A 15,034-nucleotide genomic window follows, 5' to 3' on the forward strand; every position below is an offset into this window, starting at 1 on the left:
CCCAAGCCCGAGGAGGGCAGAGTTGCTTCTGGGGACTTGTGGTCAACTTCTGAGACAGAAGAGAACCAGTCCATTTCTTCTAAGGTTCCAAGAGGCAAGCTGCATTCTTTAGCTTTACACTCTGGCCTGCGCGCTAGGATTGGGGTCCCGTGTGAATCTAGGAGAAGCAAGGCACGCTAGAGGAAGAGCCCAGGGATCTTAAGCCAGAGCGAAGGAACAAAGGTCTTGGGACCGGCTGGATTTCGCATCAAGCGAAACCTTCACCTCCAGAGCAGGGAGTGGGGTGTCCTCTCGGAGGGGGCTTGGCAGCCCCTGTCCCTCACCCCTGAGCAGCGTCGAGAAGAGTGTTTCACCATGGCTGAGGTTGCGGAGCTCAAGGAAGTCTCTCCGGGTCCACAGGAGCAACCTGAAGGTGGGAAGATTGAGGGACTAGGAGAACCTGGGGCTGCGGGCCTGGAGGAGCAGGCAGCGAGCAAGGGAGCTGCAGAGGCGCCCAAGGACCAGGGGGCGGGCGCAGAGGCGACGGCCTCGGGGAAGGAAGAAGGAGGCTGCGGGCAGGACGGAGGGATCGGGACCGAGACTCCGAGCGCCAGCGGAGCGCAGGGTGAAGCAGAGGCTGCAGAGCGCGACCCAGAGGGCGCCCGGCTCCTGCAGGAAGCCGAGGAGGAGCCGGGCGCCCAGCAGGTGCGAGAGCCGAGCCCGGGGCTAGACCCGCACGGTGAGGTCCCCGAGGTCCCTGGGGATGATCGCCAACAGCCGGAGGACCCCGCAACCTCAGAAGCGTGGAAAGAGGTAGAGTCCGGTCTGGAAGCGCAGCGGGGCAGTGCACCAGGATCGCAGATCAATACAGAAGCCCAGGGACCTGCAGGGGAGAGCATGGATACAGATGCACCCGCAGGAGAGGCACATGGGTCAGAGGGTGAGCCTCAGAGTGGAGGAGAAAGCATCTCTCAGCCTCAGGCCGAGGCGACTGAGGTCGCAGCCGCAGAGATCGGAGGGCACGACTCCGGGGAGCTGGCGGGAGCTCCAACCGCAGACGACGCGGGGGAAGCCGGAGCCCCGGGGAAAGACCGGCCGGAAGAAGCAGCTTCGGAGGAGGCGAGGGTAGACGCTGGCGAGGATGGGAAGCAGGGAGGGCTCCAGGAGGAGACCGGGGAGGAAGAAGCGAGGCCAGAACCTGGGCTGGAGGGACACTGTAAGGAGGGCATGCAGGAGAAGACTTCCGACGGCAGCCCTGATGAAGAGGAGGGCAAAGTCACCCAACAGGAGGAGTCCCAGGCGGAGCTCAGCAACCACCTCCCTGAGGAGCCCAGCACTCAGCGCGGAGAAGAGTTGGGGCAAGTGAATGACCGCAGGGAGAATGGCCCAGCATCGGAGATGGAGGACCCGGGACAGGAGCATGACATCACCCTGTTTGTCAAGGTAAATCTCACATCCCCGGGCATAGGACTACCCTGTCATTCTCATACGACTGGTGCAGGACCAAATCCACGCACAAGAGCTTCCACTCATCATCCAGAGGGACAGCTAAGATTTCGGAAAAGCTAGGGCTGTGACAGAGCGTTTGCCTAGTGTGTGTGAGGTGCCAGGTACTGCAGAAGAGCCCACAGTGTGCACCGAGGTGTGAGGGTTGGGGGTCAGGTGCTCCGCCTGGAAGTGTTTGCAAGTCAGGTCTGGGGCTGTTACTAGTGACATCGTCCCCTGTCCTGAACACCCTAGCTGGCCCTTCTAGTCCCAAGGTTATTAAAGAATTAGGAGAGAAAACAAAGAGTGATCCGCCTTATTGGTCTTCAAAAGATTTCTGCCAAAGAAGCCTTTAATCCCTGAAGTGAAAGAATGTGAACAGGTAGGTTCATTGTAAGAATTTCCAGATTTAGCTCCCAGAGGCTTAGGGTTGCTCAACATTGCCAGCTGCGAAAAGATATTTCGTTTTGGTAGAGCAGATAATGTGCTCGGGGTTGGGGGCGGGTGTGTGTGTGTGCAGTGGGAAGTCTCTTATGCTATCCTCTTTACTGGGCATTTTAAGATTTACTTTGAAAGAATTAAAGATGCTGGAAGCTTGTGAACATCATTGTGTAGTTTGCGCTCCCTCTAGTCAGGAAGGAAGCCACGATTTCATTTTTGAAAGAGTCCGTAGAGGCATGAGGAGGAAGTTTTGAGTGTAAACAGGCATTTTTTTTTTTCAAAGCTTCAAAAAAAAAAAAAAAAAAAAAAAGTGGACAATGTCCAGCAGTGGCTCACACCGAAAGCTTTGTTTAAAAAAAAAAAAAAAAAAAAAAAAAAGTCTTCCCAGGACGTTTGCTGAGACCCCAGGAAGCTAGAGATAATAAGATGAAGAATGTGTTTCATGTAGAACCCTAATCCTTTAGAAATACTTTCAGGCTTACAGGAGCCACTTGGGTCTAAACCTCCTTGTCTGAGATCTTAATAAGTGGAAAAAAAAAATGTTCCCAGGAGATCAACATGAGGATGAGGATTTAACTGAGTGTCTGGATGGCTGGGATCCCCACGCTGTTTTAAAGACCTTGGGAGAGTGTGAAAGGTGATGGACCCAAGCCCAGGCTGGTCCTGCAGGGACGGAGTGCCTGAGCTAGGTGACCCCAGTCTGTTTCCCTGGGGGAAATTTTGCATTGCTCTGATCACATCAAACCAAGGCTCTTACTGGTTCCTCTGTTTCATCCTCTGCCCCCTCCCCCCTTTAATCTGTTTACCATAGACTTTCAAGTAAACCCAACTTCCTGGCCCAGGCACAGGTCCTTCATGCCTCAGTTTCTCCTCCTCTCTCTCCCATCTTCCCTTAGCATTGTGGGGGTCCACATCACCACCGGCACTGCAGTTCTGGCTGTAGGAAAGTACTAAGCGGCAGAGGACAACCACAGTCCTGCCCTCCCAGCCCTGAAAACTGGCACCACTTTCACCCTCTGCCCGAGGGGGTCCCCAAGAGAGCCCTGCCCTTGGCTGTCAGCTGCCTGCAGGAGACTGCCTGCACCTTCATGTCCTCTTCCCTGGGCAGATAGAATGCATCATTACATCCCCAGTGCAAACTGCAGGCCAAGGTTGAGGGCACCTACCCTTGGCGGTTATCGTGAAGTCTCAGGAATAGATCTCGTGAAGCCAGTGGAGTTGTGCTCGGCTCTGCCTTAGCATAGTGTCGGAGAGTGTGCTCACTGCTGCCTTCAGGGTTCTTTGACATAGAGCACTCCACTCCGCCATTTTTAAGGGAGACTCCCTCTAGGCACTGGATTTTCATTTGCTAAGGATCAGAATGTCATGAAAACAACAGCTTATCTCTGTGGGTATTGTGGTTGGTATAGACAAAGGCCAGGGTTGCACTGAGGGAGCTGACCCATGGTGAATGTACATAAGATAGAGATTGCATTAAGGGAGCTCGCCCGTGGTTGGTGTCCGTAGGTTATGGGTTTGCTGACTCCAGACTCCCTGTTTGCCTTTACTCTTCTCTAAGGAAACACATACACTTCCTAATAGGGAGGCCGTAGCTCCTGAGGGTCACTTAGGTCCTGCCTCATGGCGATAAGGCCTCTTGGTTTCTGCTGATCTACTAATCACCCCCTCTGAAAAACCAAGAAGGAACAAAGAATCCCAAAGGAACAAAGGAACCCAAAGCAGCAACTACAAAAACCTTGTCACCATGTCTTCTAGAATGCCACATTGTGTTGGAAAACCCCTGAGGTTGGGTCAAACTTACATTTTGTTACCAGTTCAGGCTTGTGTAAGTTCTTCCCCGCCTCCTTTCAGGTGGACCCTGTAGTCCACAGCCACAGGCTGACAGCTTTATTAGGGTGTTAAGTCACGTGCTCGGGTGGTTTTCCTGGGGTACAGCTGACTTCTTGAGTTCCTGGAGATGCTGTTTGAAGTCTGGCTTTTGGCTATAGCAATATTTTTTTCCCAACAATGCATTTCGCATTCTGTCTGTGACCTTTTCCCTTTTATTGTTTTTTATAATAAAGAAATACATTAGCTATAATATTTTGTCTATTACTATATATACATTTATTTAAATACAATTTATTATAATATACACTAGAAGGTATCCTAATGACAGAGACTAATGATAAATATAGCTTTAAGTCAGTGTATGGTTTTGGCCATCTGGTAGACTGTATATTGCTCATCATTATGAGAGTTACCATGTTAATAAGTTGTCAATTCTTTTATTCTATGAATACACAGGGATGTGCTTCATGTCAAGGAAGACTCCCTTGAGATTTTGTGTGTCCAATTAATGGCTAATCATTAACTGCTAATCTTTTCTTCCCTTGGAGAAGAGTTAACTAGGCCACCAGACTATAGGCTGATTCCCCAGATATATTTATTAAGAGAGATGTTTTTCTTTTTCACTCAGGACTAGGGAAGGACTTCCTGAGAGCACACACTGGAGGTTGGGGTGAGGCAACGATCAACAAACTAAATGACCACAATGGTTTAACCATCAGGGAAGTCTGGCTCCCAACACTGTCTCAAATCCAGCTTGTGTTCTCTGAGGCAGGGTTAGGGCTCGGGGAGTGAGTCTTGAGATTGGGTTTTCTGACACATCTTACATGACATAAAGATTCTCCATGTGACCAGTGAATGACCCTGAGCTAGAGTCTAAGGATTCTCAGGTTGTGTTTTCCACAACTCACATTTAACTAGAACATTCAGGTGTAACAGCCTGTGGGCTTGCTTAGACCGTCAGGGGAAAAAAAAAAAGTAAGCTAATTTAAAAGGCTGTCAAGCACTGCCACACTACACAGCTGGACAGCACTATGCCAGGGCCTGCTTCTTAGAGACTACTGGTCGACCAGCAGGCTGTTGCTCCCTGTGAACATTTTGCCTGGAGAGAACATGTTGAGACCTGTTCTGTAGAGCTTGGTCTCTAGGGAACCTGGGGGTGGGGTGGGGTGGGGGGGATGCTATTTTCCCAACAGTGTGAGTACTATGTGCTCTCACTCAAGGCAAACAAGCAACAACGCGCCCCCACAATGTTAGTCTTTTCGCCCTTTGTCTTCTGATTGTCTCCTAAAATTGCTTTGAAAATGACATGCATGTCACCAGCAGTGTTGCTTAGCAGAGGGATAGGGTTGATGTGTGGTTTTTTCTTGTTTCTCTCCTGCAACGGGACACAATGTATATATTGTATATGCAGACTGCGGTGGGGTGGAGGAGATGGGTAGTCACACCACTCACTAATCTGAATGAGATAGGGCCCACCTGTTTCGACCCTCCAACCTGGCCCTCTGGGGACGACAGGTGAGTGCTCAGGTTGATGGTTTCAAGGTCTCTGAGGACGTCTCGGCTGTGGGGCTGTGCATGCTGGGACTGTGTCCCTGCCCCACACTGTGCTCAATGTTGCTGTCACTGAGCCTCAGGGGAGCAGCTGTGCCCCCTTCTCCTCCTCACTTGCGGTGTCTTTGGGCCCAGATTTTACACAGCCAGCATTTCTCAGTGTGGCATGCTCTGCTGCTCTATCTGTTTCAGCGGTATCTGAAACAAGTAAGACACGGTACAGTAGATCCTTCAAGTGTTTCTTAGATGCATAGAGAAGGCCTAAGAATTGAGGAGCTGTGTAAAAGCCCGGGTTCTGGTTAATGTTTTGGGGTCAGGAAAATATAGTGGGCTTCAAGATCTGTTATCTTGGAATACACAAAGTACTGTATTTGGACACTGAGTTAGAATCAGAGCACATTGGGGCATCTTTTAGATGCTATAAACTAAAGACCTGAAGTTACCGCAACAAAATACTGGATTCTGTGTTGTTTATAAAGCAGAGAGGTTTATTTGGTTCATGGTTCAAGAGGTTGGGGTCAACAGCATGGTATTTGCTTCTGGATGGCTGCGTTACAACACGTCAGAGATGCCAGTAGCTGAAACGATAGGACTAGCTGTGGTCTCTTTCTATTTTACCAGGGTTATCATGTGTACCTCACCCTCATGGCCTCATAACCCTAACTAAAGTTCCCACCTCCAAATGTGGATCTGGAGACCAAATTTTCAGCACTTGACCTTTAGGGGTCACATTGATACTGTAGCAAAAAAGCAAGACCTTGAAGGTTCTTGTCCTCTCAGAGCCTAATAGCATGGAGGACAGATACTCAGCAAGCTCCGCAGATGGAGCGTCTCTATTTGCCTGGAAGCAAATAGAGACAGTAGTTGTGGCTTTGCCTGTCTCAGCTCTTAGCCAATCACAAAGCACATGGTGACCCCAGTGAAGAGGTTGAGGTGTGGGTGTGTGTAGTAGCAGGGCTTGAAGACACAGCTGTCCCTACTAGAGAGAGCTGCATGTCTCGTTATACTTGGTTATACACAAGCATGTCCCTTTCTGCGCCACAGACAGCAGGAGCCCTGATCATCTTCAGTGCAAACTCTTCCAGTCTTTCTAAAGTGGCTGGCCCGCATTTGAGCAGCTGCGTCTATGCAGCAAAGTTTTGTTTTCTGAGCAGAGCTAATCCGTGGTGACTGATGTTGAGAAGGGCATCAGGAGACATGTGTTCAGTTGCAGTTATAAGGGGCGCAAACGGCTTCCTATTTTTTTTCTTATTCAAGAAATAGGATGCAGTAGTTGGCAGTTCCAACAAGAGCAGTCTGACACTCCATGTCTCTTCTCCCTTTGCTGTGGAGAGACAGCCTCTTCCACCTCCATCCGACCTTCACCAGGGAGGTCTGACACAGGCCAGCAGCCGTCTCCTCGGTTCCACGCCTTAACTCTTTTACCTGGAAGTGGATTTCCCCTCTGTTCCGCTGGCTAGAGCTGACTAATGGCCCTGTCCTTTCCAGCTCTTCCCTAGGCACAGGGAGGCGAGGAGACAAGTTGGTTCAGTATCTGTTGATCTGAAACCTAAGACTAGCTATTCATCTCTAAGTGGTTGAAAATATCAAAAGAAGACGAATATTTTAGGACCACAAGAAGGAGATGAATTAAGGTTTCATCAGTATCCACAGACATTTTTCAGAGGCAGCTATTATCAGAGGCAGTATTCCCAGATTACCTGTTTAGGACCGCTCTTACTCAGTGACATCAGAATTGCTTTGGAGGCTGTCCTGGAACTAGCTCTGTAGACCAGGCTGGTCTCGAACTCACAGAGATCCGCCTGCCTCTGCCTCCTGAGTGCTGGGATTAAAGGCGTGCACCGCCAACGCCTGACTCTGCATTCTTTTGAAAAGATAAAAACTAGCATTTGGGGAAAATGAGCATAGCCTGTATATCTACTGCAATGGAAAGCGAGTCTTCTTCCACCCCTGAGTGTGAGTTTTCCAGCTTTTCTCCTCTGAGATAAGCACTGAAGGTCTTTTAGAGACATCTGTGCACAGCAAACTTGGATGCTTGTCCCCTCAGTGGATTTGTTATTCATTGCTTTGTAGAATTATGCCAAGACTCAGAATCCTTGGACTTAAACACTTATTGTTCAGACTTTAGGATGCTGGGTAGGGGTGAGGGATTGATGGAGGCAGAGAACCTCCTCCCAACATGGCTGACTCACTTGCCTCTTGGTGGGAGGTTCAACTCCTTTTCATGTTAGGCTGTATTCCCACCTTCCCACCTGGTTTGTGGCTATCCTTACTATAGGAATCCAAGGAAAAACAAAGAAAAGGTCACAATGCCTTACATGGTTTCATTTCAAATGTTTACAGTGTGGTGACTGAGGATGTAGTTCAATTGCTGGAATATCTGCCTGGCATGCTCAAAGCTCAGGGTTTGATCCCTGGCTCTATGTAAATTGGGTATGGAGGAAGTCAGAGAAGTTCAAGGCCATCCTCCACTACATACCAAGTTGGAGTCCAGCTGGCCGTATACAAGACCCTGTCTCAAAAACAGAACTGTGACTTCTGTGAGTTTTGCTCATCAGACTACAGCTACCAAGTCCATCCTTCAAAGGGAGAGGAACCAGGCATCACCTTTTAAAGGGAAAGTCAAGTATCTGAGGATACATCTTACAAACATCAATTCTGGTTCTTTTGTGTCTTACAAAAACAGTGTACCAGAAACACATTGTTTCAGTATGTTAACATTTTCTTCCAAAGCATCCTTTATGATTGTTGGAAATGCCTATGCACTCTCATGGTAGATGAACTCTGTGATCAATCCTCCATGCATATGTAGGTGTTTTCTTCTCTTGATGAACTAACCAGCACTGTACTGAACATCCTTCTGGTCAGGCTACAGTACCTGGAAGCTAAGTTTTTAGGAATGGCATTGTCAGGAGAAAAGGGATGTGTGTGTAGAACATGATAATTTTCCTTCCCAACGATGAGTTTTGTAAATTAAAGTTCCCTTGACGTCCTGTCGCCACTCTGCTTTCTCCAGGGCCTTCCCCACTCAGGTCCTGAGTTATCAGACACGTAGAATCCGGAAGGTGGAGAGTGATGTTGTCATTCAATTCAGGTTTCTGTTGTTGTTGATGATGATGACACAGACAGCTCCTGCTTTCTGCGGCCGATTATGTAGGTCCTTTATCAGATTTTCAAACGGCCTTTGGAAATCTTATTCTTCCTGACCTTTGTCTGTCTTGGCATATTCTCCACTTACATTCATGGGAACGTGTTTGTCGTGGGCTGGGGTGACCTGTTTTCATGGTCATTTCTGGTCATCGTTGGCTTGGGAACCCATGTAGGCTACTCCGGCCTGGACGTCTCTCCCTTCTTTTGCTGAGATATTAAGTGCTCCTCTTAAATGCATAGGGTTCCCTCTTGCAGTCTTGGTCTCTCCTTTTGGTTTTAATCAGCAGGAACAGTTCACAAGCAGAGGGGTGGTGGCTGCATGGAGCCGTCCCGCTGAGTGCTTGCTGTTTGTGCTTTGCTCTTTTTCTGGGCGTGGGATACAGCGGTCAAGCAAGGAGAAGTTCTCTGTGCATCTTTACCAGCAGGACCGCTATTGCATCTCGAGCCGCAGTAGGAAGAAGGGATAAAAGCAGGGCAACCACTGTCCCCAACCCTGACTGAGGTACACACCATATTCCGATGTGGCCCCAGAGCAGTGGCCAAGCTACTGGGCATGTCACGGCCATCGTGTGTGTTGGAGCTTTCTGGAACAAAGGTACCCTTGGTCTGGATAGGCAGAAAACCAACTCTCCCTGGTGCCTTTGGTGTCAGGACCTTGGAGGCCGGGTCGAAGAAATCTGGGAAGATGCGATCTCTCCCACAACTTGGTTTTCTTTGTTTGAGCCCTGCTCCCGTGAATAATCAGACTGGATGAAGTTTTAGGTTGCACTCAGTGACTTCTCGGCACTGTTTAATACTCCTAGCGGGATTCAATACTCAAGAAAGCTCAAAGGTGGCAGCGATCAGATATGGGGGGGGCAGTCTTTCTTCACTGGCGTCTTAACCAACGTTTGATGGCTCTGAGGTGTGAGTGGCAGCCATGATGGGAGAGTTGTTGCACATGCTGGGGGTTGCTAAGGTGAGTACCGTGTGCATAGCCCCTCCTGCCGCTGGGTGTAAGAACACAACTCTGCTGCTCTTAGGCTTTGCTGACGTTTTCTGGTGTGTTCCAGTCCAGGGCTGAGTCTATGGACTCCCATAGTGTGGTGGGTTAAATGGGACTCTGTAGCAGACTTCTTTAAGGCCACCAAGCAGCTCCCAGATCGTGACACAGAGACTCTTTATCAGTTTTGAAGGCTCAGCCTTGCTCAGGCTCATTACTCACTTTTAACTTAAATTAACCTGTTTACTTACCTTCTGCCTCAGACTTTATTTCCTTCTGCATGTCTTACATTCACTGCCTCTTGCGTCTGTCTGTCTGTCTGGCGGCTGCCTGGCTTCTGGCCTCGGCATCTCCCTCGTTCAACATTCCTTCTTCTCTTTCCTGTCTGAGCTCAGATTTCTCCTCCTACTTTTCTATCTGTCAGCCCCGCCCATCCTTTCTCTGTCTGGCTATTGGCCATTCGGCTTTTTATTAGACCAATCAGGTGCCTTAGGGTAGGCAACAGGAAACAAACACGCCTTTTGACTGTATTCTGTGATGTGCTGCACACTGAGAAATAGGATTTGGTTTTCTTCCCTCTGAATCTGATTTGACCTTTTTGACTCACGTGATGACTGGTAGCATATGACCCCTACAATGATGTGGTCCAGGTCTAGTCAGGGTCTTTCCAGGTTTTTCTTTTTTGTTTACTTTTCTTGGCTTCTTATTCAAGGAACTGAAACAAAAGCTTAAACAGGCAGCAAAAGTAGCAAGGAACTTTATTACAGTGGACCACATGAGTGAGGGGCTCAAGGGGCATGACTATTGTTGGAACTTTCTCTTCTGAGGTTCAAGGGGAGCAAGAGTTTGGTAGCTAAGGGTGTATTATGGTGGCTTCCTTTTTTGACAGATGATCTTAGATTGTGTAAACCTCTGCTTAATACCCATGTCTTTTCCCACGATGTATCTGATTTTAATAATGTGCCCATCCAATCATGCATAAGATAAATAAGCATGAGTCAAATCAGAGACTCTCCTAAAAGTTCGTTCAGATAACACAGTTTGTCTTATACGTACATCTCGAACCAGTCTAGCCCGATTGGCCCATTGTCCGTGGCTCCCATGTTTGTTTTAGGACGTTTTGAATAGAGATGGGGCATTGCCAAGGGGAACAACTTACTGCCATTGATAAAATCAGATATACGTGTAGCTCAGTGCAGGTGTAGATGAGCTCAGGTGGGTCCCGTTGCTAAGGGGTTGCTAGGCACATTGTTCGTAGAGAGGTGTGTGTATTAGGCCAGCTGCATCGTTAGGAGGCATGTGTGTGTAGAGCCCAAGCCAAGGATAGCCCCAGGTTGCTGTCCCCGCAGTTCCCTGTCTCAGAGCTAGGTGCTTTTTACCGCTGAGGATTTCCTCGCTTCTGACCATTCACTGGTAATCCTGAGATCACCACGGTGGGGATACCTCCTTCAGGCAGGTCCATCTGATGGTGCCAGTTGAACTCAGACTCACAGCTTCTGTTCTCAAGGTACTGAACACCGTGTGAAGTTACATCATCCTTCACACACCTAGTCCGTGCACCGGCTGAATGCTGAGCAGCTTTGCCAGTGCCTTGTGGGGTGCAAACGTCACTTGGACGGCTGTGTCTAAATGACCCAGCAGGGCTGACGAGATGGCTCAGAGGGTTAAAAAAAAAAAAAAAAGCACGTGCTGTGCAGGGCTGGAAAGCTGAGCTGGGTGTCTGGATCCACACAAGATGGCCAACTCCTGAGGAACTGTGTCTCCAAACTTCCCCGTGCATGCTGGGGCGTGTGTGCCGCTGATCACGCACACACAGAGACTACTTCTAAACTCTCACAAGGTACAACAAAACAATCATTTGGCTCCCGGTTCAGGGGCAGTCTGTCCCGTGTCAATCGTGATGGGTCCGTGTAAGCTCGTATATGTCTAGGTTGGTCAAATACGAGCAAATAAGAAGGTAGGGTCCAGATGGTAGGGTTGGGGCAGTAGCAGGACCGTGTGCAGAGGAGGTGGCTTCCAGCCACTGTCAGCCTTCCTGTTTGGTTTCTGCATACTTTCCCCTTGGAGTCAGTCTAGGGATTGGAAAACTCTGTCATTCAAGAACTTACAGCACAGGGTGTGCGGTAGCAGGCTCTCAGAACAAGGCGTTCCTTTGTTGTAGTAATTCCTTGTGAGAATTTTACAAGGAACTAAGCTTTTCATCTCCATGTAAAAGCTCTGGCTGGTATTGGGCTATATTATTAACCGGGGATTAAAAATAGCTCTGCATTTTCTGAGCTTAAGTCACATAAGAAAAAAAAAAATGTCAAGGGACATTTTATTTGTTTACCTACTTTTCATGACTTGATTTTACTTGCTGTGACAAGGAACACCAACATCACTAAGCGTTTGAAAGCCGAAAGCTATGTGGTTAGGCAATTAAGCTATGTGGGTCAACCCCCGATCTCTCTTATAATAAAACTAATTGTTACAACGGTTGACGAGGATAAAAAAAAAAACTACACCCAGTTGAGACTGCGTTTAGGGTTAGGGGGCTGTTTGAAAAGGCAGCGTCTGAGTTCCATAGTCTTGAGCTCTACAGTGTATCTGGGAGTGGGTGGAGTGGAGGCGAAGGGAGCCAGTTCTGACTTAAATGGGGTGGAGGCTTTCCTCCTAATGGCGCAGAGCCCCCGAGGAACGTGCAGACACAGTGAACAGACAACGCACCTCGCTCCCCCGCAGGGGCTGGCTCTCTGTGTAGACTTTCACTTACTTTTGCTAAAATAAACCTGGCTTCACGTAGGACGGCTTCCCCCTTTATGGTCTAAGAGAAGTGCGACCCATAATATTTGTGTGGTGGGATCGCCAGGCAGGATAGAACATGGTAGCGAGGGCATGGGGTGGACTTGAGGCCACCCCAGCCTTTCTTTTCCCTCTTCCTCAAGTGGCAGGCGCCTGTCCATCTAGCTATTAATTAGCTTCTCACTCTGCAAAGAGAGCCTCATTCCTGCCTCTGAGTTTGGTTGCTGTCTGTCCTAGCTGGGGCAGACAAGGGACAGAGGGATACAGAGCCAACTGGATGGTCCCTGCTGCTGTTAGTGAGGGTCCCAACTGCTCCCCCCTCCCTAAAGAAGCCAGAGGGTTTCCAAGGCGTCTTTCTGTGACAAGCCAGTCCTGCTCTCTCTCAAGTTCAGGCTGGTGTACACTGGTCACCCCAGTGACCCTTCCCTTCCCTTCCTCCTCCTCCTTCTCCTCCTTCTTTAGGTGGGGAGACATAGTTTCTCGGCATAACAGCTGTCTTAGAACTCACTCTGTAGACCAGGCTGGTCTTGAACTCACAGAGATCTACCTGCCTCTGTCTCCCGAGTGCTGCGATTAAAGCTGTGAGCCACCATCACGTGAGTCTTCTCCGGGTTTGCTTCATGCCTGTTTTCAGACAATGATGTCAAGCTGGTCCCAGGTTGGGGAACCCTGAAGCAGGGTTAACCCCTCTCCTCTCTTCCCAAGCGTGAAGGCGGGGATGGAGGACTTGCCAAAGAAAGCATGTGACATCCAGAAGGTTCCCTTCTATCTCAGCCAGTGTGTTGACCTTGGCCGGCCCGTTGTGTTTCCCCCTTTAGCAAGCAGCTGATCCCACTGGGCCTTGGGCCAGGCTAAAGTTGGAGATGGGGAGGATAAAGCTTCCAGATGATTCTGTATTGTCTGAAGTATCCTGACATGCTTCATTTGAACTATTAACACCTACAGAGTGGCTGACAAAGAACTTTGGAGTTTTGTATATTAATCATCCTGACCCAGAACCCTTGACTGTACAAGGGTTTAATTATTACAAGATGCCAAGTGACACTGGATTGTTAAAAGTGAAGAACAATCCTTTGGGATGAACATTTTGTGATTGTTTACACTATTTTGTAAAAGTCATGACTGACTTTCTGAAAGCTTACCACCACCTTCTGGTACACTCTACAGGATGAGACCTCACAGTCACCTGATTAACCTCTGACCCTTCTCACCAGTAGAACCGTAGCCCGGTTTGCCCCTAAAGCTGGCGAAGCCTGGCATTTTGGTTTAGTCAAGCTGACTTATTTTATTTTCTCCAAGTGTCAGCAGACAGGAGGAGGTTACCACAGCCTGGGGTTCTGAAACACGAAGCTGTAGATAGACTCGAATTGCCCTGAAGCAGAGCCCCATCTCCCTGTGATATCACCGGACTTCGGGTCCCATGTGTCTCATGTTATCACCCATGTTTTCTTTATAATAATTTTGTTAGCACTCAGAGCTGCCCATTTATTTTTGGTTTTAATTTTGTTTTGTTTTTTATTCTTGTCAAAGTTCTTCCATTAAGGAAGACAACTCCAGGATAAGCTAACGACCCAAACTGACATAGCTCTTGTTCCAGTCATTAAAAGGAAGCAAAACCTGTCAAAGGCCACACCACCCCATTAAAAACTTCAATCCAAGGAGCAAATGAGCAGATTCCCTCCCACGCTGCTGCGCCAGGGTGATGGGAGTATTCTGTGACCATCCTTCAGAGTTTCAGTGACCAGCTGCAGTCATTATTAGCACATGGTCTGAAGATACCACCTTACACTCTGGACAGGGGTCTGGCAAGTGTGTCTTCAGAAGATGGAATTTATCAAGAGTGTTAACCTGATTGTCCCACTTCCCAACCCCTGTGAAAGTGGTTGTCTGTAGGAAGGCGTAGAAGGTGTGGACCTGTTTGCTGTTCATGGAGTCGATCCTCTCACAGGGACGTTAATACCTTCTGCAAGTTGTCCCTAAGGAAAGACATCACCCTGAACCATCATGTTCTTTCTACATAGTCTCCTGAGAGTCAGGCTTGCAGACCCAGGTTATGGGAACACGTGTTAGGTAGATTCTCCCGAATCTCACAGATTTTTGTCATGTAGGTGATCATTGCCTCCTGTATAAACAGTTGAGCACAGAGCACTGGTTTCTACATCTTTGCTTGTTAAAAAGAAAACATTCCTGGCCGGGTGTTGGTGGTGCACGCCTTTAATCCCAGCACTCAGGAGGTAGAGGATCTCTGTGAGTTTGAGGCCAACCTGAGCTACAGAGCGAGTTCCAGGACAGACTCCAAAGCTACACAGAGAAACTCTGTCTCAAAAAAATAAAACAAAAACAAACAAACAAACAAAAAACAACAAAAAAAACAAAACAAAACAAAACAAAAAAACAAGAAGAAGAAGAAAAGAAAGCATTCCTAAAGCCTCTGAGGCCCTGGGGTCCTTCCCCTCTGTTAACGAGAAGCCCTGGCCTTTCATTCTTACAAACATCGCAGAGGAAAAAGGAGAGAGGGCAGGTGTCACCCCTTCCCCTAAGCTATACGTGTCTGAAGAACTTTGTGACCGATCGAGGGAATTCAGGACAGATTGAGGAAGCCGCACTGTAAGACACTCAGGGCTTCTGTCACGCGTCAAGTGCGTCCTGCCCAGCGTGTGGCTGTCCTCCCCCGGTGCGGCTCACTTTGCCCCTCCCCGTCTCCACCCTCCAGTTTCAATGAGTGTTGAGAAATGAACAAATCTGGAGTTCCTGTTTTCCTAGCAAACTGTCCATGATCTACCTGCTGACCCGAGGTGGAGATGCGTGCTCAAGGGCACACCCACCGTAAGGGCC

The 15,034-nt window shown here is 48.7% G+C and overlaps 1 protein-coding gene across 1 annotated transcript in view; it reads left to right on the forward strand.

The window, feature by feature from the left end:
- The first annotated feature begins 275 nt into the window (after positions 1–275).
- Positions 276–15,034, forward strand: part of Clic6 (chloride intracellular channel 6) — a 36,202-nt gene continuing 21,443 nt past the window's right edge. Inside the window, exon 1 of the mRNA XM_051191910.1 lies at positions 276–1,422. Within this exon, the coding sequence (XP_051047867.1) occupies positions 355–1,422 (1,068 nt within the window). The 5' untranslated portion in view covers positions 276–354. The remainder of the gene's footprint in view (positions 1,423–15,034) is intronic.

This window comes from Phodopus roborovskii, unplaced genomic scaffold, assembly GCF_943737965.1.
Source record: "Phodopus roborovskii unplaced genomic scaffold, PHOROB, whole genome shotgun sequence".
NCBI classification, from domain to species: domain Eukaryota; kingdom Metazoa; phylum Chordata; class Mammalia; order Rodentia; family Cricetidae; genus Phodopus; species Phodopus roborovskii.